Raw genomic sequence first — 25,242 nt, forward strand, 5'->3', positions numbered from 1 at the left:
TCCAAGAAACATTCTATAGCCACCCATTGCAAAGGGAACAATAGCCTACACGGAGCAAATCGTACATAATAATGTCAAGCAACTCTAAATAATATTCTTATGCACAACATAACATTAATGATAGGCATACTATGCTACACAAATGCATAAAGTAATTTACTGTTCTATCACTTTGGCATAGTGTGTGAACCAATTCAATTGCCACCTTATAATGCAATTGCATTCTGTGGTCCAATTGCATTCTGCAAGAAAAAACAAAAAGACCTAAACAATCACTTTGGCATGTATGAACTAATGCATAACAGTATAGCAAATGTACCATATTCACTTCTCTATTCCTCTGTGGGGGATGATTTTTTAAGGTCATTGATGAGAAATACAAGGTACATGACGATCAGACGATCATCATGATGAGGCTTTTGAGGATCTGTAGTCTTTGTTGCTTTCTAACTGGACCTTGCTTGAAGGTGTTTTTATGCAAGGATATCCCCCAAGAGAAATGAAGGAGAACACCCTCTGATTCCTTGCTTTTGTAGCTTTGATCTTTAGCCCTCTAGGCCTCAATATCAGCTGCTCATAGAGATATAAGAACAACACCAACAACCCACCCATCAATACTGACAATTGCATGACTAGCTAAGCTATATCTATGTAGAGTTGCATCATATTACCATAAATATGATTAGACTCTCTGTGGTCCAACTAACTCTTGATGTGACGATAAAATCTATCTGACTGCATGCACATTTATCACATGTTCATAAATCACTATTATGATGTGAAGAAAAATGAAATAGAGAGGTAGATATATAACACGAAAAAGTGATCCGATCCAAAGGTAACATTATGGAGATCATCCACTGAATTTTGGCAGCACTTTAGCCCATTTACCGCTTGACCTAACTCCAAAGGGTTAACTTACTAATCTTTTTTGAAATATATACAAGAATCTATGGAAAAATCTATTGATACAGTTGGCCATATTTCTGTAACAAATGAAACCAAATGTATTCATACTACAAACCAGATCATCAAAAGGTAACACGCATCCATTGTCCTCTATAAAAATTGAAATCTAAAAACCAAATGAAAATAAAGATAATAGTGTTCAAGTAAATCCAGAATATGTGTCTGACCCAAACTCGAGGTTACTTGCTCTAGTTGAAATAGAGTTTATATTAGAGATATTCTCGGAGAATCTTAGGAGATATCCAATCAATGTACGATTATGTTTCCATGTACAACTCTATCTCTATGCTTGTAATCCTCTATATAAATAGGTCCATATTATCAATGAAAGTACGACTCAATTCTCTCCCAATTCAGTTTTCCTTAAACACGTTATCAGCACGAAGCCCTAACCCTGAAACAAATAGCCAAACCTTGATTCAAGAAGCTAAAAACCTTGAATCCGAATACAAAAGCTTGAAGCCTTTTCTGCCTCCACCTCACACCTTGAAGAACTCGATCCCAGGAGTCTAGAACCGGCGACCCCACCCCAAGAACCGGCCGGAAACCCACCGAACCGGCCACCGGAAGCTCCATACAACTCGCAGCAAATATTTCACCGGTTCATCATCTTCCGGACCTCCAATTTCCACCAAACTTTGGTAGCAGAAGTCTCTTGATCTGACATTTCAAGAACCGGAATAAAAAGTCCAAAAACTGGTGTAAAACTTGCTGAACCAGCCGACTCAAAGTACGGCGGAAAAACCGGCAGAAAAGAAAGAAGAAGAAAGAGATAAGAAAGGAAGGCCCAGCCCAAAAGAAAAAGGAACAGGGCCAGAAGCCCAAGACCAAGCCCAAGGCAGAGGCCCACTGACAAGTCATCAAGAGGACCCACTGCCACGTCATCACTACACGTCAACAGTAGGACCCACTTCCATGTCAGCATCAATGAGCTCTTGCTTCGGCGACCAACTTGAAACTACTGCCGTCAAGACCAGATGGCGTGGCCCTTATTACCTCTAACACTCTATCATGGCCGCTAAGAAGAAACTGGTTCCCTTTCTTCCTATTGAAAAAAAAAAAAAAAAAAAAAAAAAAACTGGTTTTGTACTGTGGTGTTCGAAATGAAAATGTTTGATTAAAACTTGATGGGACCAACTGAAAATTTAACCAGAGAAGAAGATATGATGATAAATCAATTGGTCTTTTTCAACTTACACAAAAACGAAATTGGGTAGCTGGTGTGTGAAATGAAGATGAAGATGAAGAAGTTATTATTACTGGTTTTGGTGTTGACACTGCTGCGAAGTTATGTGAACATTAAGCAGCTTGTCTGCAACAATAACTATAACACAACCGATGAGTACGTCAGAATCAACACCATGCCATCGTATCTCTACCTCCTCAACTCATTCCCGTCCTTATTGCTGACGCCAATAATCTACCATGTTGTCTCCCCATCCTTGTCCACTCGCTTGTCCTTCTTAACTTTCTTGGTTTGCTGAAATTCAAGCCATGCTTAACAGTAATTTGAACAGTCCGTGGTTGACACTTGGTGAATCAAAATCAAATGAACCAGTACAGGCTGGGTCTTCAAACACTCATGTTATACTTGGTCCAGTGAACCAATGCAGTATGCAGGATAGTTCTGAAAGAACTTAATGAACTAAACTCTTGAACTAGTTTTTTGGAGAATTCTTGGGTATCTTGGTGTTTGCCATACCCTCATTTTGTTAGATATTTTGGACCATTGGATTAGTAATATATCTAATGGTTCAAAATATTTAATAAATTGGTAACTTGTTTAGCCCTTAGCCTTTCTAATTATGCTACTCATTTCCAATAAGCAAAAATGTTAACACAAACTACTAATTGGATTGAAAACAATAAAGCCAATTAATGTTTGATTATCAATTGACAATTGACAATTATGATTTTTCCTTTTTCAAAAAAAATTAAAAGAACCTTCTATCCTAAGTTCACCGAATTACTATTAGTTAAATAGTATATATTACTAATTAATTTTATTATTAGTGAATTAATGTTTGATTAATGCTTGTTATTAATGAATAATTACACAATTGAAAATTCTGTTTTTTCCCTATTAAAAACAAAACCTTCTAACCTAATTTCGCAAAATTAGTATTAGTTAAGTAGTCTTTATTACCAATTAATTACATCATTAGTAATTTCCTTAACCAAATGAGAATCTACTTTACTCTAATGAGAACCTATTACAATTACCACTTTTAGGACTTAATTACTCAAATGAGAACCTACTTTACTCTAACGAAAACCTTATTTACTTTAATGAGGATTTTTTTCTAATTACCACATGTGTCACAAAGTGATTACATGAGTCCTCAAAGTGATTACATCAGTCCTCAGAGTGGTAAATATTATATCAAATAAAACATGTATGAGAAATGTTAATGTCCATAGTTTTACCCGTCCTCATTTGTGTAATAAAGTTCTCCCTTGCGTAATGAAAGTAATATATTGTGTAATGTCCATCGTCGAATTAGTAATTACTTTTAATCGACGTAATTTACCACAAATTCCAACAATTGATGAAAAAAAGAAAAGTTTTGTTCTAATTATAGTAATTACTCCATCTAAACTAATTTACTAATTTATGGACAATTTAACAAGTATGACAACAAATTTGTTGTTAGAGTGGTAAATCTTTATGTTTTTATTATTAATGAAATGATTACTACAATGACTACACATTTTACCACAATCACAACAATTGATGTAAAAGCGGTAACTTTTGTCCTATTTATAGTAATTACTCAACCTAAACTAATGTACTAATTTATGGACAATTTAACAAGTGCAACAACAAATTTGTTGTCAAAGTGGTAAATTGTTATATTTTTATCATTAATGGAATAATTACTCAATGACTACATATTTTACCATAACTCGAAACTATTGGTGTAAAAGTGGTAACTTTTGTTCTGATTGTAGTAATTACTTCAAAAACTATACCATTTACAAGATTACCAACCATTTTACAATTCCGACAACATTTGTGTTGTGAACATGGTAAAATTAAAATTAGACCAAAAGATATGTAACAACTCAGTATTGTAAGGAGCTTCTCCACTTGATAATCAAGGTTCTAAATTTGATAAAAGTTGTCCAAATATGATATTTACATCTTTGACCACTCAATTACAATAACCACAACAATTGTTGTCGTAAATCGCAATTATAGTTCAACTATGTGTAATTTATTATTTTGACAATACTTGTTACATGATTTTTAACAATGTTACATATCAAGAAAGAGTGTGTTGTTAATATGGTAAATTTTATTTTTAAAAATGACACTTGTCGATATTTAATTGGGTAACCTGTTGACCAGTTCAGTAGGTTTCCACTATATTAATTTACTAAAAGTAATATAAAAAAAAATTAAAGGTATGACATACATCAAGGTACTCAAGACCACCCCCTAGTTTTTTCAGTTTTCTGAACTAAGAGATTTGGTAAAACTCAGTCCATGAAAGTGCATGGAACTAAGCATATCTGGGAGACGAGATCAATACTCATTCTCAAAATTTCTGAATATATTTAGTTCAGCAGAAGATGAAGCAAAAAAATTGCAAAGAGAAATTTCTGCACCTTAAATAGGTCGGTAGTTGAGGCTAGGCCTTCATATATACTAGGAATATTTCCCGCGCGATGCTGCGGGGCAGAATTTTTATGTGATGATTAGTTGATTACTGATTTGCAGATTTCATAAGTGAGTACGGTTTGTTTAACAAAGATTAAATGAATAAGATACCTTTAAATGAAGCGAGGAATATGCAAAATAAAGTGATATGAAAATTTTCAGGTTGAGAATTCTATTTTAGTTCATTACAGCATCGTACAATCAAAATCATGTAATACAAATTGTAAGCCAGTACAGGATTTTCTAGTGTTTCAACAATTTATATCGAGTTTTTTCCTGACATTATAATATCGAAACTAAGTTCAAAGCTTTGACCCCATGGACACTTCCTAAGTTTTAAAAGAGAAAGAAATTAACATAAAAGAGTGCAGGTATATCTCAAAGAGGAAATAGATGGAAGACAAAATTTTCAAGGACTATTACCTCAAACAAAGATAAAATTGTCTGAATGGTCAACAGACCAAGGCCAGTAAATCTAGTAACAGCATTAGAGCTGCAAAAAAGGATAAATTAATTCCAACCTCAGTATGAAGGTAAACAAAACTGATCAAGGAGAACCCAAAGAAGATGAAAAGGGAAAAGTTAAAGAAACTTGATTCCCAAAAATACCTCTCAAAAATGGTTTTGTCAGAAGTCAGAAGAGCTGTTACTCCAGCAGCTAAAAAGAAGAACATCCCAGCTAGAAACTTGAGGTGCAAGTTTTTGGCCTTGGCCTTCCCCCTTTGAAATCGTCACAAAATATCATGAACACAACATAATCTTGTTTCAATTACTACATTTATGCTGTAGTTGGTTGTAATTAGACTATTTTCATACCAAATCATCAGAATATCGTATCCGGTATCCAAGAAACATTCTATAGCCACCCATTGCAAAGGGAACAATAGCCTACACGGAGCAAATCGTACATAATAATGTCAAGCAACTCTAAATAATATTCTTATGCACAACATAACATTAATGATAGGCATACTATGCTACACAAATGCATAAAGTAATTTACTGTTCTATCACTTTGGCATAGTGTGTGAACCAATTCAATTGCCACCTTATAATGCAATTGCATTCTGTGGTCCAATTGCATTCTGCAAGAAAAAACAAAAAGACCTAAACAATCACTTTGGCATGTATGAACTAATGCATAACAGTATAGCAAATGTACCATATTCACTTCTCTATTCCTCTGTGGGGGATGATTTTTTAAGGTCATTGATGAGAAATACAAGGTACATGACGATCAGACGATCATCATGATGAGGCTTTTGAGGATCTGTAGTCTTTGTTGCTTTCTAACTGGACCTTGCTTGAAGGTGTTTTTATGCAAGGATATCCCCCAAGAGAAATGAAGGAGAACACCCTCTGATTCCTTGCTTTTGTAGCTTTGATCTTTAGCCCCTCTAGGCCTCAATATCAGCTGCTCATAGAGATATAAGAACAACACCAACAACCCACCCATCAATACTGACAATTGCATGACTAGCTAAGCTATATCTATGTAGAGTTGCATCATATTACCATAAATATGATTAGACTCTCTGTGGTCCAAACAACTCTTGATGTGACGATAAAATCTATCTGACTGCATGCACATTTATCACATGTTCATAAATCACTATTATGATGTGAAGAAAAATGAAATAGAGAGGTAGATATATAACACGAAAAAGTGATCCGATCCAAAGGTAACATTATGGAGATCATCCACTGAATTTTGGCAGCACTTTAGCCCATTTACCGCTTGACCTAACTCCAAAGGGTTAACTTACTAATCTTTTTTGAAATATATACAAGAATCTATGGAAAAATCTGTTGATACAGTTAGCCATATTTCAGTAACAAATGAAACTAAATGTATTCATACTACAAACCAGATCATCAAAAGGTAACACGCATCCATTGTCCTCTATAAAAATTGAAATCTAAAAACCAAATGAAAATAAAGATAATAGTGTTCAAATAAATCCAGAATATGTGTCTGGCCCAAACTCGAGGTTACTTGCTCTAGTTGAAATAGAGTTTATATTAGAGATTTTCTCGGAGAATCTTAGGAGATATCCAATCAATGTACGATTATGTTTCCATGTACAACTCTATCTCTATGCTTGTAATCCTCTATATAAAGAGGCTCATATTATCAATGAAAGTACGACTCAATTATCTCCCAATTCAATTTTCCTTAAACACGTTATCAGCACGAAGCCCTAACCCTGAAACAAATAGCCAAACCCTGATTCAAGAAGCTAAAAACCTTGAATCCGAATACAAAACCTTGAAGCCTTTTCTACCTCCACCTCACACCTTGAAGAACTCGATCCCAGGAGTCCAGAACCGGCGACCCCACCCCAAGAACCGGCCGGAAACCCATCAAACCGGTCACCGGAAGCTCCATACAACTCGCAGCAAATATTTCACCGGTTCACCATCTTCCGGACCTCCAATTTCTACCAAACTTTGGTAGCAGAAGTCTCTTGATCTGACATTTCAGGAACCGGAATAAAAAGTCCAAAAACCGGTGTAAAACTTGCTGAACCGGCCGACTCAAAGTACGGTGGAAAAACCGGCAGAAAAGAAAGAAGAAGAAAGAAATAAAGGAAGGCCCAGCCTAAAAGAAAAAGGAACAGGCCCAGAAGCCCAAGACCAAGGCCCACAGACACGTCATCAGGAGGACCCACTGCCACGTCAGCAGTAGGACCCACTTCCATGTCAGCATCAATGCCACGTCAGCCCTCCGGTCAACGACTTTTCCGGCCATTTTTCCTGTCAAATTTTCTGGCGACCTATTTCCAGGTATTTTTTACTAAACGTTCCCTTTTTTTTAAGAGTTTTTTTTTATTCAATTTCTCTTCTTTTTTCCAGACTTGCAACCTCCCTTATTCTACCCCCCTTTCTTCATCAGAGGGGAGACCAAATTAAGCCGAACTGTGGGGGTTCGTGCTCACTCCAAACTTAGAGCTTGTTGAGATCTCCAAACTTAGAGTTTGTAGAGAATTTATGATCGACCACTCACATTATTGTTTCTATCTAATCCAACCCCTCTTGGAATAGAATTTGTTGGAAGCGACTACACTCGAAAATTCCTAATTTCTTGGAAGCAACTACGCTCAGAAATTTTATTTGTTTTCGTGGTAGCCTTTTTGCTCCGAAACTAACCCTAATTTCTTGTTCTCTTTCAGGATGTGTAACATGAACAAATTGGACTTTGCTTCATTGGGAACAATTGGCTCTGAATATCACAGGTGGGTTCGTGATATCCTCCAGCATCTCAAGGCCGATGGAATCTTGGATACGATTCTCGAGCCTAGCCAGGACGTGCTAACTATTGAGCAAGCTCAAGCTTTGGAAGCAAATAGAGCAACCTTAGAGGCAAATAAGGCGAAAGCCATCATCCTAATGACTCGTCATATGGATGATTCGCTCCAGTATGAGTATATGAATGAAGAAGACCCCAGAAGGCTGTGGGTCTCACTCGAAAATAGATTTGGCAACGTCCGTGACTCCCTGCTTCCTGACCTAGAAGTGAGATGGCATAGCCTCTGCTTCTGTGATTTCAAGTCAGTTCTTGACTACAACTCGGAAGCACTTTGCATTAAATCCTTAATGGAATTCTGTGGTAAAGAGATCACAAATGCGATGTTGATTGAGAAGACTCTCTCTACTTTCCCCATCTCTGCATTAATGGTTGCTCAGAACTATCGAATCGATGTTACTGCAAGACGAATCACAAGGTTTCATGAGCTCATTAGAGCTATGAATGTCGCTGAAAAGCATGATAACATCCGTGTGAAGAACTATAATTCGAGATCCATGGGAACAGAGCATATTCCGGAATCCAATTATAGTCGTGCCCCAAAAAGAGGGCGCCAAGAGCGAAACCCTAATCTTAGGGATACTTCTGGACGTTCTGGTCGATATAATCGCTCTACTTGGGAAGGTAATCGCCAAAATAAGCGAACATGGAACCGAAGAGGTCAACGTGAAAAGAGAGAGAGAGGCAATGCCTCTGGCCATGTTGGTGGCACCACCAACACTAAGAGCCATCTAAATGACGCTTTCAAAGTGCCTCAATCAATGGAGTTTGAGCAAAGAGATGTATGTTCTCAATGTGGAGTATCTGATCATTAGGCACACATTTGTAGAGCTCGTGAAGAAATTGTCACCGCTTACAAAGCATATTGTGAAGCAAGAGAAGCTCACTATATGGAACAAGAAGATCAAGAAGATGATCTCTCTACTTGGGAAGGTAATCGCCAAAATAGGCGAACATGGAACCGAAGAGGTCAACGTGGAAAGAGAGAGGGACAATCAATGGAGTTTGAGCAAAGAGATGTATGTTCTCGATGTGGAGTGTCTGATCATTGGGCACACATTTGTAGAGCTCGTGAAGAAATTGTCACCGCTTACAAAGCATATTGTGATGCAAGAGAAGCTCACTATATGGAACAAGAAGATCAAGAAGATGATCTAGAGTGAAGGGTTGAAGATTACAAATCAGGCTGGGATCAATAGATCCCAATTCTATTTAAGTCTTTATTTTTCCAAGAGATGTAATAGGCAATTGCCATATATTTTTGTAGTAAATGCCAATGGTTTAGTTTTTCTTCAAAGTAGGCTCACTCAAAGTAAGTGTGATGTCTAGGAAGGTTTTGAGATTAGTGGTACTTAAGCGAGCTTTACTCCACCGACATCTCTCTACTCACCTGGTCACATTTATTTTGGAATTACCGAAAGAAGTTAGACGACTACCATTGTTTTGCATTAGCTATCATTTTGGATTAGATTTTGTTTAGTCAAAAGACAATGATGTAACTCCATTGGCTTATGAATAAAATTTCGAGTTCTTTATGACTCCATTTTGATTCTGAGCATATGACTTTTGTGACTACGATGGCTGGGCCATCAGTATTAATTCAAGGACATGGAATAGCCCAAGTTCCACTTACCAAATGGCACCTTAATTACTGTCACATAAACTCTCTACGCTCCTAGGGCCAATCGCACCTTGAATAGCCAACGGATTCCATGCGAAATCGCATGTAGAGAACGGAAATGAGTTCCTTTGCAATACCTCTAATGATTACGAACGAAGGTGCATCTTAGAGAAGTTTATGTGTCTCTCTAGTGGATTCTATGTCACTATTCGAGCTATTAATCCAATAAAGTTATGAGAGAATATCTCTTGGATTTAGACACATATTGGCTTTGTCACGACAGGATAGATCATCCTAGTCATGATATGATGATCTGTCTACTAAAGACTTCACATGGACATCATTTCTTTCGAGCGAAATGAAGCATGAATCAAAAGTTGATTTCTGGACTAAGTGTGACCGACGCAGCTGCCTAGGGCACCGCCTTCGTCCACCACCAACCTAGAGTTGGCACAGTCCCTATTCATGACACCATGGATAGCATCCATCATGGTGATGGCCCCCCAGGTGATGCTGCAATCACCAACTTGCTTCAAATAGCGTTTTAGACGCTCAAGCCTAACCAAAATTCTCATTGGTTGCTTCTAAAGCCTCTCGCTCGTTTTACAAAGCCCATCCCTTAGGGAAATTAGGACTAAGACCGTCCTATGCAAAGGAAATGAACATACTCATTCTGTTCTTACATAGAATCCATGGGGATTCTGTAGACTATTTCAACCAACTTACGGACGTTTAAATATCTCATGATGTTGGTTGACACGCAAACACACTGGTCACGTGTTGTGCCATTGTTCACCTGTAACAACTGCTTATTCTACGCTCCAAGCACATATCATATGACAATGGGCTCACTCCCTGGATCATCCTATTCCGTCAATTGGACTTGACGTTGCTAGAGAGTTTACATCGAAGACTTTCGATGGTTATTGCATTGGGACTAATGTTGGACATTATATTCCCATGAAAACACCCAAATGGTCTTGCGGAAACGACTAAGATGGTAGCTCGGACATTGGTAATGCTCACTAATTTCCTTATATCTACTTAGGGTGATGCAATATCGCATTGAATTACACTAATTCACCTACAATCTACCGACACTCAATCTACCTTTGCGTTACAGCTAGTGACTGGGTACGAGTATCGTACTTACGCACATTTGAGTGAGCCATTTATGTGCCAATTGCGCCGCCACATCACATTATGATAGGTCCTTATAGACGAATGGGCAACTACGTTGGACTTGAGACTCCAACAATCGTCCGCCACTTAATGCCCTTGCAAGGCGATCTCATTACCGCTAGATTTGTGGGTTGTCAATTTGATGAGACAGTCTTCCAGTCGTTAGAGGGAGATAAGAACACGGATGTTCAGCAGGAACGACAGGAATTGTCATGGCCTGTCCCCACTATGTCTTATCTCGATCCCTGTTAAAGTGACGAGATCACACAAATATGCTGCAAACAAGTCTGCAAGGAAGGACGTACCGCCACCCTACATGGAGGTAGGCATGGCGCCAATGCCAAAGAGAGTGGCACTCTGGTGTTATAGGTCATGGCCCCAGCTAGGATGCGTGTGAGGCCCGTGGGTTCGAAGGATGCTTTGACACACTCTAATCCTTTGATCATCGACACTCAAAATCCGTCTCATGAGAATCTTCCGAGTTATGGTTATCGTTAGGGGACGCCTCAACGTCAGAACCTATTCCTGAGAATATAGAGCTCTATGAAAATTACAGTAGTGTACATGAGACGTGGGATAGAAACTCCATCATAATTATTGATGTAGTTACGCATGAGTTTGTTGAGTCCGATGATATCGAACCACACTCCGTTGATGAATGAATGCCAACGTAGAGAGATTTGGCCTAAATGGAAAGATGTGATCCAGGTTAAGATGGATTCTCTAACGAAGAGGAAAGTTTTCGAGCTAGTGATGCCAACACCTCCTAACATAAAACATGTTGACTAATGGGTCTTCGTTAGAAAGCGTAGTGAGAAAAAGATATGGTAATCTCGCCTTATGGCGCAAGACTTCTCATAAAACGCCCTGAAATCGACTACGATGAGACATATTCTCTCGTAATGGATGTCATTACACTCCACTACCCTGTTAGTTTGGTAGTTTCCGAATAATTGAACATGCAGCTTACAAATGTGGTCACTACATATCTCTATAGGGATCTAGATACGAAATATATATGAAGGTTCATGGTGAACTTCATTTACCCAAGTCAAGTGGCTCTAGACCACGGAGCGCGTTTACAAAGAGGTTGAAACGCTAGCTAAAATGACTACGTGATTGAGAAGGGATATGCCCACGCATTTCCATAACAAGTTTCGGATTCCATCGCTATTCATGTTGGACATGATCTTCATTAGAAGCCCTTAAAGAGTTAAGGGAAACCGCTGAACACTTGGAATCCGATTTTGAGATGAAGGATTATAGGAGAACATGATTATGTCTCAGTTTGGAACTTGAGCATCGTGTCGATAGATGCTTAGGCATTTTGACAATGTCAAACCTTCAAGCACCCCCATGATCGTCCGTAGTCTTGATCCTGAAAAGGATCATCTTCGTCTGAAGGATGATGACGAAGAGGTGCTAGAGGCAGAAGTGCCTTACTTGAGTACAATTGGCGCATTATTGTACTTAGCTCAATGCACAAGACCGAACATCTCATTTGTAGTGAACTTGTTAGCTAAGGTATAGCTATGCGCCAACGCGACGCCATTTGATTGGTGTAAAAGATATCTTTCAATACTTGAGATGTACAATTGATATGGGCTTGTTCTATCCCTACAGAAAGATGATGGATTCAAACCCATCACACACCGGGAACGCCGCCAACACGGGCCTGCGTCCAATATCCCCATCCCAAAATGACATAAGTGTTTTGAAAGGTTTTGCTGATGTTGGGTATCTCTCTGACCCATACAAAGGTCATTCCCAAACTGGTTAAGTGTTCACCATGGGAAAATATCTTGGAGGTCTACAGAACAGACCTTAGTCGCTATATCTTCGAATAATGCAGAGATTCTTGCTCTTCATGAAGTGGTTCGTGAATGTATATGGATTGGATCCATAGTTACGCATGTTCGAACAATTGTGGTTTGAAGTCTACCACAGATGAGCCTACGAGCATATAGAATAATGCTGCTTGTTTTGAAGCAAGGCTACATCAAAAGCGACCACACCAAGTATAATCAACAACAACAAACTCTCCTCAAGATCAAAGTGAACTAGGTTCGATATGAGGACAATATGACAGACTTGCTCACTAAGTCATTGCCTAAATTCCACTTTCGAGAAACACGTTGGTAGCATCGTTTACGGAAGTTATCCGAACTCCAATGACCGTAGTCGTCAGGGGGAGGTGTCTACATGTATGATCTCGAAACATGAAGGGTGTGTTGTGCTCTTTTCCCCCTTCGACCGAGGTTATTTTTGTCCCACTGGGTTTTTGTTACTCGGCAAGGTTTTTAATGAGGCAACGAGAGAAGCATCACGTTTGAGCGACACAAGGGGGAGTGTTCAAGTAAATCCAGAATATGTGTCCCAATTAATGTACGATTATGTTTCCATATACAACTATATCTCTATGCTTGTAATCTTCTATATAAAGACATTATCAATGAAAGTACGACTCAATTCTCTCCCAATTCGGTTTTCCTTAAACAAATAATGATTTCACAGAAAAAAAAAAAAAAAAAAAAAAAAAAAAAAAAAAAAAAAACTCTACACAGAGAGAGAGAGGGACCCATTGTCCTATATAAAAATTGAAATCTAAAAATCAAATGAAAACAAAGATAATAATGATTTCACAGAAGAAAAAAAACTACATAAAAAGAGAGGGATCCATTGTCCTCTATAAAAATTAAAATCTAAAAACTAAATGAAAACAAAGAGAGGGACCCATTGTCCTCTATAAAATTGAAATCTAAAAACCAAATGAAAATAAAGATGGTAATAATTTCACGGAAAAAACCACAGAGAGAGAGAGAGAGGGACTCATTGTCCTCTATAAAAATTGAAATCTAAAAACCAAATGAAAACAAAGATAATAATGATTTCACGGAAAAAAACTACAGAGAGAGAGAGAGAGAGACTCAATGTCTTCAATGGAAGCTCTTATGATATTTCCTGAAAAATCAAAAATAGAATTTCATGATTCACCCTTTAGGCTATTGGGTAAATTCATGATCTTAGTATCATACCATTTCTATTGCTTGAATCTACAAAACCAATAAAAGTTTCATTGTTTGCCAAACATTAGAAGTACGTAGTAACAGATTAAACCCTAGGATAGAAACAGATAAAGAAAAACACTCCAATGTGATACATGCATATGCACATAGCATGAAGGGAAAAAAAAAATCATCAAGTAATGTACATGCCCATTGGTAAGTGAACTAACTATCTGCAATGGTAATTGGTCTACCTAATGGCTTATTATTTACTGAAAGCATAACTCCCATTGTTCTCATTCTGGTGACAGAAAAAGAAAAAACACTACAATAATTCAAGCAAGTACTGATAATAGTATATTTCAATCTGTTTCTCCTTCTACGTTATAATTCAAGCAAAAAGCAGTATACTATAGTAACATTCCGTAATGAAAGATACCTCATTGTGACATGTTCCTTTCTTCACAGGTACCAAAACTTGTTAATGCTGATATGTGATTTATAGAACATGTGATTCAGAAGGCATCCCCATAATTTAGGTTTTCCTCAAACCAAAAAAAAAAAAAACCTAGCCGCAGTCATGCTGCTCCCAAGCCAAAACCCTAACACCGTTTTTGGCTTTTGACACACCGCAAATGGCTTCAATTGATGAGCTTAGTTACCTATTTTCCTTGCACATGATTTAACTGAGTTCATATTTTAAAAAGTTGCATATAGAAAAAATAAAAATAAAAATAAAAATAAAAAGATTATACACATACATAATGAATTGTACTGGAAATGGCTGGCAAGGAAATGAAAAGAGTTTAACCCTTCAAGCTTGCTTATGACTAATGGTATTCCATGTTGCCTTATTTTTGCCTATCTTTTCTAATTCAATATGAGCATATCCACAGGTAAACGAAATTTGGGATCATTGACTTATCATTATATAGTCTGGGGTAGAAACTTAATTTGATGCTGAGAAGTGAGAACATTGAAGAATTCAAGGTATCATCCTAAACAATTTATTGGTTGCAAACAAGCACCAAAAACTATATTAATCTGAAATTAAGTTTGGGGAAACTTCACCCACAATACAGCCCAACTGAACTTGCATATGCGGCGTTCAATATGGTTGATTTAAAAATGATGGGAAAAATATCCTATACCTTGAGAAACTCTTGTGGTACCCCAGCCAACTCAGTCTCAGTGAAGACAAGGAAAGAACAATCCTCATGTAGATTTTGTATATAGAGCAAGCTTAGCTCATCAATTTGGACTCTCACACGCTGCATCTACTCTCTCTTAGTTAAAGTAAGATTCAACGCATTACGTTCAAAGTCTCTCATCTATCACTGGTTGGGAAAGAATCAACATCCAGCATTTACTCTTCTACGCACCGAAAACACAAAAACGTTCTCACTCCTTACCAGGGCTTGAGTATAGTGCTTTGCTTCAGCATTCACCCACTCTTCTCTCGTAGCAAAAGCTTTGACAACACGGTACACATCCTCACACATGCTGTTTAATGTCATCGCACACAAAACACAGTCAAAGCCAAAAGTAACACTATGCATGGTTCAACTCACTCCGCATAAAAGACAGTCACCGAAAAAAACAACAATACTTGCAAGTCAGAACAAGTGCACAATTCTCCGCTCGGCCTCGGCGCTTGCTTTTCGAACATCATCACTGGTAGACACCATCTTTGGAAACACATAAGACTGTACAAGTGGAAATTGCTGCGCTTCCAATTCAGCTAGAGGTGAAATAACATTCATATACGCAACCTGCAAAAATGCACTATGTACGAAACAAAAGCAGCTCAAATTAACCACTACAATAGTGAAACTCCACTTCCTCTAATTGGGAGGGGGGAAATTTTGTAAGAGTAAACTAATAGCCCACAATTCCACCAAACAAAAATAAGTTTCACCGTTATTAAAAATAAATAAATTAAAATCATATGTAATTAAGCATCTCCCACAAAAAGTTGAATGCTCCAACGAATTTTAAACCCTTAGGCGACTCGATCTGAAGCCGCTACCAAACTCTAGTCTTCTTCCTCACGGCGGTATACCCTACGGTCCCTATTACTGCAAAATGATGTTCATTGATGACGTTATAGCGAGCTTCGCTGCATCTCTTGCCCTAGTGGGCTCTGATGTCGTCAACATCTCGCATTTGAACGGCTCAGAAAAGCTGCCAATTACTCTCAAGCTTTTATCCCGGCCAAACCTATGACAAAGAAATAGTTCGGCACCTAAGATTTGCAGAGTCATTTGCGGCGCATTTGGGTGCTCGATGGAGCCTTCAAGGTCCAAGACAGTATCCAAGGTCATTTTGTCTTCTCCTTTGATCTGAAATGTGATCAAAACAAGGTTTTAAGAGGAGGGTCATAGTACTTTAACAAAGCTCCTATTCTGATACAGCAGTATGATGGCCTGGAAGATCCACTAGCCATCTCCATGAATTTGCTCTTTTTCTGGGTTAAAATCACAGGTATTCCGCTAGCCTTAGAAGATAAAAAAAAAACTATCATGAATGTTGCTCCTGTTGCGGGGAAATATTTGGACTTTGATCAAACACTTTATGACAATAAGGGTCAAATTAGGGTTCATGTAGCTCATGCTATATCCTACCCATTCTTCCTTAAACAAACCCATAAGATCATCCCTAGAGTGGTGAAAGAGATTACCTTTTTCTTTGAGAATTTACATGGAAAATGCAGGGCTTACCATCTTCTTTTTCATGAACAGGGGATTTGCCCAAGTGTTGATGTACAGACTATGCATGAAACTGATGCAAGACTGGAGGCACTGGGGACGTCTCTGACATCCTAATTTCCATGTTTTTCCGATCTTCATTTCCAGAATGGAGCGTTCCTTTTTCAGGGGCTGCAAACACCTCTACTGCCACTAATTGCGTGCAATTTGTTTGGCACTCCTACTATGCACAAGCACTGCCCGGCCTATTGTGGTGCGTGGTGTAGGCCTAAAGCCTGTTGAAGATGCAAATGCTCTAGCCTTAGTTCATGTGGAAGCTGAGTCATCAACTGCGAAAAGAAGCAGGCCTACATCGCCGTATATGTCCCCAAAGAAACTGAAAGTTTTCTTCAATGAAGGTGAGGTTGCTGCTAGCTCATCTACGCTACCCAAGAAACTGAAAGTCCCAGAATTCCACACCAAATTCTCTGCTAAATCTCTAGGTCTCATTAAAGCTCCAGGAGGTATCTTAGTTCCTAAGAAAGGATCATTCCCTAAGGAGTCTATGCAGCTGGTCAAAGTGGAACAATAGGAGAAAAGAGGTAGGCCCTTTTAGGGTCGAAAAAAAGGAACTCTTCCAAGAATAAGAAGATTGCAGCTGAAGAGGTGCTTAGTGTGCTATGCCCTGAAAAACCTCCTAGCCATAATGTTAAGGGCAAGGAGATAATTTAGTTTAGTTTTATTTTCTTTTGAACTATGCCTATTTACTTGTATTTGGTAACATAGTTTATAGGCTCTCTTGAATAAGTAAGCATGGGTACCGTCAAGTGATCGGACTTAATCTATGCATTGTGGTTTACGACAAACTCTTTATCTACCCATATATAGTAGAGGGAGGATATGTAATAGTTATTTCTGTCCTGAGTATTAATATATCAACATGATTTTTTTTTTATTATTATTTTTTAATCCGAATTGATTCATTAGTAATCAAGCCATAAAAATATGCCAGAGTCTAACAGAACTTAAAAAAGAAATCCTGGAACAAACTGAATAACCGATCTAAGCCACAACTAAATTCATTAAAATCTAAAAGGATGCTCGTTGGACAGCAAGCCTAAACTAAGCAAGAATAATCTCCCTCTCTAAGGAAAATATATTCATCTAGTCTAATTTGTCGATCACGCAATTATAGTACAAATATCAACTAGAAACATTTTAGAAAAGCCTATAGAAATTACCCCTACTTCAAAAGGTTTGAGTCAAGAATGTCTAAAAACTTAGAAAACTTAAGAGAATGCTAGTCTCTCCCCCTTAGGGTTGAAACCAGCACCATCTTCAGCCTCCTCAGTAGCCGGCCAACAACCTCAGCAACGGGTTGCTCCTCAAGCTTTTCTTGAAGGTCTGCAGTATTTAGTCCCCTCTCCAAAGTTGAGCCCTCTACAAATAGGCCCAATCACCACCAGCAGCCCACAGAAAGTAGCTCCAAGCCTAGCCACATCTTCCGGCCCAAAGACTCTATCCAGCCCGGTAATAATCAACCTAGCTCAAACCTAGGGTTTCTCGCCTATTTTTTCGGCATCTCTTCCTGCTTGCAGCCAATCATCGCACTCAAGGATGCCAGGTTTGTAGCATTGTTGATCACCTCCCATCATCTGGCTGAGTGTATGGGGAACCTCGGTAACGCTGCCTCATTTGGGTATAAACCTCGCACTTTCCATGCCAACACCAGGTTCGGGCCATAGAGACTCCTTCGATTACAGTACTTGTGACACCATCTCCGCTGCCAGAGGGCCCCAATCTCGACACCAGCGACCTACTACTTTGTTACCACAACAAAGCACAACTCCAGCCTCCACCACAAGTCTCGTTCAATCTGATATACATACCGAAACCAACTCCACCTGATTGTCGACCTCCGGCTTAGGATAAAAATCAGTATAATCACCCAGCCAGGTCCCCTCACCAGAGCATTTCCACATAAGAAATCAACAGCTGTCATTGCAAGAAGGCCATGAGAAGCCACCATACCGCAGCAATAGATAGAGCCAGGGCGAAAGCATCCAGAAGAGGACATAGGACCAGAGTCAATGTACTCATTGCCGCCACACAGAGGCAGTGCTAGGATTAGCAACAAGAGCGTTGCTAGAGAGAAGCTAGGGTTTTCCATCTTATATGTTCATATTGATCAATTGTTAATCTTTATCAACATGATATTATTTCAAAAAAAAGAAAAAAAGAAAAAAAGAAAAGCATCTCCCACAAAACAACACTGCTTTTTGAGCTAAATTAGCTATATTGCATTTATTAAATAATTAACTTGATTTAAAAGGAAAAAAAATAGTAGGAGGCCTATATTTATCTTGTGTTGCTCACATAGGCTTTTATTGCTTAATTTAGGGGTAAATGAACGGAATATGAGATTGGCTCTTTAAAAAAAAAAAAAAAGATGAGCTTTGGCTCTTTTGGTACCTTAGGTCTGGACATACTTTTTGAAATACTCAACTTGGGTAAGATTTATGTAAGAATTGGAAACTTGAACAAAACTTGTTCAATTGTTCAAAATGATTCCCCGTTCGAGTATTGGTTTCTTTGGAAAACACAAAATAAAGTCAAGTTTGATGGTTATGCTTGTTCACCAACACATGTTTGTCGCTTAATAAAGGGGCATACGTGGGCTTCCGGTTTTCTTGCTTCTGGTTGCATGAATAATTCTATCTTGGAGCTTTGTGTTTTAAAGTGCTTTGATGTCCCTTGTAAGCCTAAAAGAGCTCCTCGAATTGTAGAAGTGAACTAGGTTCCTCCTATCCTTGATTGCATCAAGATTAATACCGACAGGGTATTCAATTATAATTCAAGCAAGGCTAGTTTTGGAGGAGTTTTATGCAATTCTAGGGGAGAGTTTATGGGTGCCTTTGCATGTAATCTTGATATCCCTTGTTTAGTAGACGTAGAGGTGATGGCTATTACCAAGGCAATTGAATTGGCTTGGGTGTGGGAGTGAAAGCATATTTGGCTAGAAGTTGACTTTACCCTTGTTCTTAATTTCATCCATTCCCCTCAGCTTGTTCCATGGAGACTTCATGTGACCTGGGATAATCGTATGTTTCATGTTTCTCAAATGCAATTTCGTTGTTCTCATACATTTTGAGAAGGAAATCAAGTTGCAGATGCTCTAGCAAACGTCAGTTTAACTTCTTCAGGCTTGGTTTATTGGGACTCAATCCCCCAAATGTCATCAGGATAAACTTGGCTTACCTCATTTTCGTTCTTCACTAAATTTCTTCTAGTGCCACTAAGTTTTGTTTATAGGTTGCTTTGCTTTATATTTGGAGGTGTTTTGTTTTGTCCCCATTCCTATTGTATTGACATTCTCTCTATCTAATAAATAGAGGTCTACTCCTTTTAATAATAATAATAAGAAAATTACTTTCCCTTTTCATGAAAAGGAAAAAATTGAGATCATTGAACTGTCATAATATTTTCCTCCATGTACATTATAATGATTTTGTCCAAAAAAATTGTCTAAGTTTGAATTCAGAATATGAGTTAACATTTTATGAGATAATTCATGTTATGACAACAAATCTATATTCTAGTTGAACTCCCTTTCCTGGTTCAACAAGGAAAATATCTCGTTTGACTTGGAAAAAGTGACCGGATCACGTTTTGACCTAGATGTGGCCCAAGTACACAACAGTACTGACAAGATATTTGTTCTCTCGAGCCCATTATCATTTACAGATTTATTGCTGGGCTCAAAGATGCGTTAATTATGTGTAGGATTTGCTAATGAGTACACATAACCTGGTCTTAGAATTAGATATATCCTTGTCTATGCTAAGTTGATGCATAACCTAGTTACGTATGATACGGACAGAGATTAACGATTCTATTAGAGCAAGTTCACCCGTTGGGTCACCAGGGCAGGAAATTATTCACTGCCACTGGATCTTTGCTTCCACCCGTTGGGTCAGGGTCACTAGTCAGTTACTGTGCATCGAATATTTTATTAATTTTTTTTAAAAATGAGAAATGTATGATGTAAATAAATAGTATTGATAAACAATTTGAAAATGCAACCAAAGAAAATTTTATTGGTAGACAAATTATATGTCCACCGACACTCCTTTTTTTATTTTTTTATTTTTATTTTTAACTCCAACGACACTTTTATCACATGTACACCACCGACAAAATTTTTGAAAAGTGTGAAAAAATTTAAAACTCCACCGACACTTTTATCACATGCGCACCACCGACAATTTTTTTGAAATGAGTGAGTGATCACCCACCGACACTTTTATGTGTGAAAAATTTCAATAAATAGACATGATGTTTTCACTACATACACACACCATCTGAGCTTAACAAACCTTCACCCTTTTCATTTTTCTAGCATTACAGCATTTCCTAAATTTCCCTCGTTTCAATGAATAGCTTGTGGGATCAAATTCGACGGTCTCAGGATGAAGATGATGAAGAGATGATGGCCACCAACGCCATTGTCATCGCTACCGTCGCAGAATAATCTAGAAACCAACACCGAGGACACGGTTCTCATCCGGGTCGTGCACCAAATGAGGAACAACTTAGAGAAGAAAGGGGCAAAGGTATGTTGGCCGACTACTTTGTCGACCGGCCAATGTTCAAAGATTCGGTGTTCCGAACACGTTACAGGATGAGTCTCAATCTCTTCAAGCGTATATCTATTGACCTTTGCCAGTATGATCGTTACTTTGTTCAAAGGTCAGATGCTACCGGCAAAGTCGGACTGCTTCCGGAGCAGAAGATGACAGCTGCCTTGCGAATGCTTGCTTACGGTGCAGGGGCAGATCAATGTGCTGAGTATTGTCGGAGGGCGAAATCCACCTCCGTCGCAGCCCTTCAGCACTTTACACGAGGAATTGTTGATCTTTACTCAGCAGAATACCTCCGCGCTCCTACTGCAGCCGACCTCAGACGACTTCTTGCCAAAGCTGAGAGGAGAGGTTTTCCAAGAATGATTGGGAGCATCGACTGTATGCATTGGCAATGGAAGAATTGTCCGACAGGTTGGGCTGAAGAATATAATGGTAGGAAACTGATCCCCACTATCATCCTGGAAGTAGTCGCATCTTACCACACCTGGATTTGGCACGCATTCTTTGGAATTCCCGGGACATGCAACAACCTAAACGTCTTGGCAAAGTCTCCATTGTTTGATGAGCTTACCGCCTGTAGAGCACCTCTGATCCAATTCCAAGTTAACAACAGAGCTCACAGTCTAGGGTACTATCTCGCCGACGGTATTTATCCTCGATGGGCGACTTTCTTGAAAACTGTTCGAAATCCTACACGCCCCAAGGAAATTGAGTTTGCAAAGGCTCAAGAGGGGTATATGAAGGATGTAGAAAGATGTTTTGGTATATTACAGCACTACAACAAAAGTCCTCATTTCCGACGAAAATTTCCGACAGCACAAAATTGCCCTCGCAAAAAAACTCTTTTTTCGACCACAAAAAATGGTCGTCAGAAATGTTCTGTCAAAATATATTTTATTTCCGAGGGACAATATGCGGTAGGAAAAGAGTTCCAATTTCGTCGGAAAAACAAAAAAATTGGCGGGACCTTTTGGCGCCAATATTATTTTCGACAACATTTTGTGTCGTCGGTAATGGTAGACCTATTTCCGAGAGGCAGTTGACTTTGTCGGAAATGATTTCTTAATTTCGAGGGCAACAAAGTACCCTCGGTAATGAACAAAGTATTTCCGACGGCTAGTGACCCTTGAAAATATTTCTGTAAATTGTATTATTTTTATAAAAATATAATGTCAAAAGAGGAGAATTGAGCATAGGATCTCTAACTTTTCAAAATTAATTTTACCATTTTTCCACAGGTTACTTGATGACATATTATTAGTTTATTATAATTGATGCATTATATGTTAAAGAAAAAATAATTTTATTATATATTGGTTATAAGGTAAGATCGAATAAATCTCATAATACACACACACACACACACACACATATATATATATATATATATATATATATTATAAGTCTCATAGTTATATATACATAATACATATGTGTTTTGGATTTATATATATAAGACTTGATCGATCGATCATGCTAATTGGGAGGTTCCGCCCTAACCCAATATATTATTAGTTGCGGAAGTAGATAAGAGATCATCGATGGTAAATCACGATTATGCTAATTGGGAGATTCCACGCTAACTGGGATGCTAACTAGGAGATTCCGCTCTATTTAGATAAGAGATCGATCATGCTAACTGGGAGATTCCGCCCTAAAACCCTAAACCTTAATAGTAAATCATGATTATGACTACATTAACAATCATCAATTGTGCTGAAAACTTGTATAAGTGATCTACTCATGAAAACCTAAAATTGAATAGTGGAGATGTCGAGATATGTAATCGAAAATTGGGTCTCACAAGAGATCTCTTAAAATGGCCAAAAAAATATCTGTTAGTGAAAGACTCCTACACACACACACACACAATTCATTGTCGATCGATCATGTGTGCTTGTCCACACACACACTATACTGTTACATAGTACTATTCATTATTGATCACATACATACTACATATATAGTACGACTGTCCCTCCACACATATATGCATTCGTATACAGTAGACATTGATTGATCATATATATACAATTATATAGAATAGCTAGACGAGAAAAAATAGAATACTAGCGAGCGAGTACATTTTTTTTTTTTTGAAAATGCTAGCAAGTACATACTTATTTATCAAGAATGTCATGAAATATTTTTCATTGGTCGATCTTATATTAGAATTAATAAAGATGTTGATCTACATAGTCTGACAGAAACGTCACAAAAATGAACCCTATGATTAATTCAATAAAACTCAAGTCAAGATTATCTAGTTTCTAGGCCAAAGTAATATGTGGAAAAGATTTTTTTTTTTTTTTGTAAGAAAACAATGACAACTATGATTTTAGTAAACATAACTAATTAACCACTTTAAATTTGAATTTCCACTCAAACAAAAGTTTATATATGAAAGGCCTGCTTAGGAAACTTATATCTGAGTATCCAACACATATGCATTTATATATAAGTTCCATGAAAATTGATTAAAAACAAAACAAAAAACAAAATAACTTCCCGCCTAAGGAGGAAAAAAATTCCCTCCTATCCTTTCTCTCGCCTATGCATTTATACATACCCTAATAAGGAGTCTTAATTATCTCACCAAAGAAGGAAAAAAATCCTTATTTCTCCTTATGTTTAGTTCGTCTAAATAATTAAAAAGAATAAAACTTCATTTGCTACGCATTTGTTTCTCAAACCCTAAAAGCACATCTTTCTTCCTCCTCTCTCACTACGGCAATGAAGAATTGAAAAGTTGAGAAGCTTTTTGATTGATTGGGTGACGATTAAAGGTTTGTCCATCTCTCCTTTCTCTCTATTAGTTTTCATAGTGAACCATAGAAACCAACTGATATGTCTAATTTGTTCTTGAGGGCAGCAACGCATCTCGTTCCGGTTCGATCAGGTAGGCTTGACTATTTGCATTCCACTTTCAATTTATGTGGAGCTCTCCATTTTATTTTAATCGATATATGTGGTTTACAGCTAATTGAATTGTAGTATAGGAACAACAATTGATTGTTCTGGACCTGTTATCAAACAAGAGTTAGAAGGTTGTGTAATTTTATATTTTAGTTTGAACTGGTTCCCTCTATATTTATTTAATTTTTACTTTGGGTCAATAGTCATTAACAATGTCGCAGCAATATGCTCATGGTCAACGGAGTTAGGTCAATCAAATTGGATGGTCCAATGGTTCATAGTGGAGAGGATCTCCTAAGGCTTCAGATTGATTGCAATTATGTAATTGTGATGCTTATTGTTAATCTGCCATCCAATGATATATGAATAAGCATTCTAGAGATTTCAAAAAGCTTGATTTTCTCATATACATGTGCTGGTGTAGAATAATGAATTGGATTGATTCAATGGTCAAGGTATATCTAAATACAAACGTACACACTACACACATATGAGCTTATTCTGACTTTTATAATGTTTTGAATTTCCTAATTTCCTCCGAAGCACCAGGTTTTTGTAATGCTAGCTTGTATGTTTTCTCAGACTATTTCTTACACATTTTTTTTTTTGGATATGTACAGAGTGAAGTGAAGTCGGATTCGTTGTTGATTTGTTCTTTTGGTGCGGTGCAGCAAGCAAAAGCAAAATTAGGTACATATGCTCAAATTAAATAGACAACTTAAAGAATCATATGGAATAGGAATCACTTCAAAAAAAAATTTCTACATTTAGTTATGAATTTAATTCTCTTCATTTGGTGTTGATGAAAATGCTTGTTTTATCATTACCATAGATTTATCGGCAGCATAAATTGAGAGGAGATGGTGATTGATAAATCTTGGATGCAGTTAAGTAGATCAGACCCAAAGTATGATCAAGGAGTTACAGAGTTTCTTGATTATGCATATAGCCATGATAAGTGGGTAGAGGATGACATGATAATATGTCCATGCAAAGTATGTGGTTTAATTCTCACATTCTGTGGTACTATTTATATCTTTCAAATATTTTTATATGTTGTTATTTTATGCTATTTACTGCATGTTTTAGCTCTTATTTTGCATTCTAACTTCTTTGTTTTTCTTTTACAATAGGACAATATTGCAACAGATTCAAGTGCACACCATGATGAAGATGGTACTGATGAAGATGGTGATGAAGATGTTGCTGATGAGTATGATGCAAACTCTAATGAGGACTTTTATTAGA

General features: G+C 37.7%; 1 protein-coding gene and 1 long non-coding RNA gene across 3 annotated transcripts; both read left to right on the top strand.

The window, feature by feature from the left end:
- The first annotated feature begins 21,050 nt into the window (after window positions 1–21,050).
- LOC112199602 lies at window positions 21,051–22,339 on the top strand. The gene is made up of 2 exons (XM_040518802.1): window positions 21,051–21,840; window positions 22,317–22,339. Exons 1-2 carry the CDS (start codon window positions 21,051–21,053, stop codon window positions 22,337–22,339), a joined length of 813 nt encoding a protein of 270 aa, XP_040374736.1.
- A 1,412-nt stretch (window positions 22,340–23,751) lies between these two features.
- Window positions 23,752–25,067, top strand: LOC121052594. 2 transcript variants are annotated; one of them, XR_005809563.1, is made up of 3 exons: window positions 23,752–23,864; window positions 24,615–24,684; window positions 24,827–25,067. It is a non-coding gene; the product is annotated as an uncharacterized LOC121052594 (long non-coding RNA). The 2 variants fall into 2 exon arrangements; XR_005809564.1 differs by having other exon boundaries at window positions 24,882–25,067.
- The last annotated feature ends 175 nt before the right edge of the window (window positions 25,068–25,242 follow it).

This window comes from Rosa chinensis, chromosome 4 (genome assembly GCF_002994745.2).
Source record: "Rosa chinensis cultivar Old Blush chromosome 4, RchiOBHm-V2, whole genome shotgun sequence".
Lineage (NCBI taxonomy): Eukaryota > Viridiplantae > Streptophyta > Magnoliopsida > Rosales > Rosaceae > Rosa > Rosa chinensis.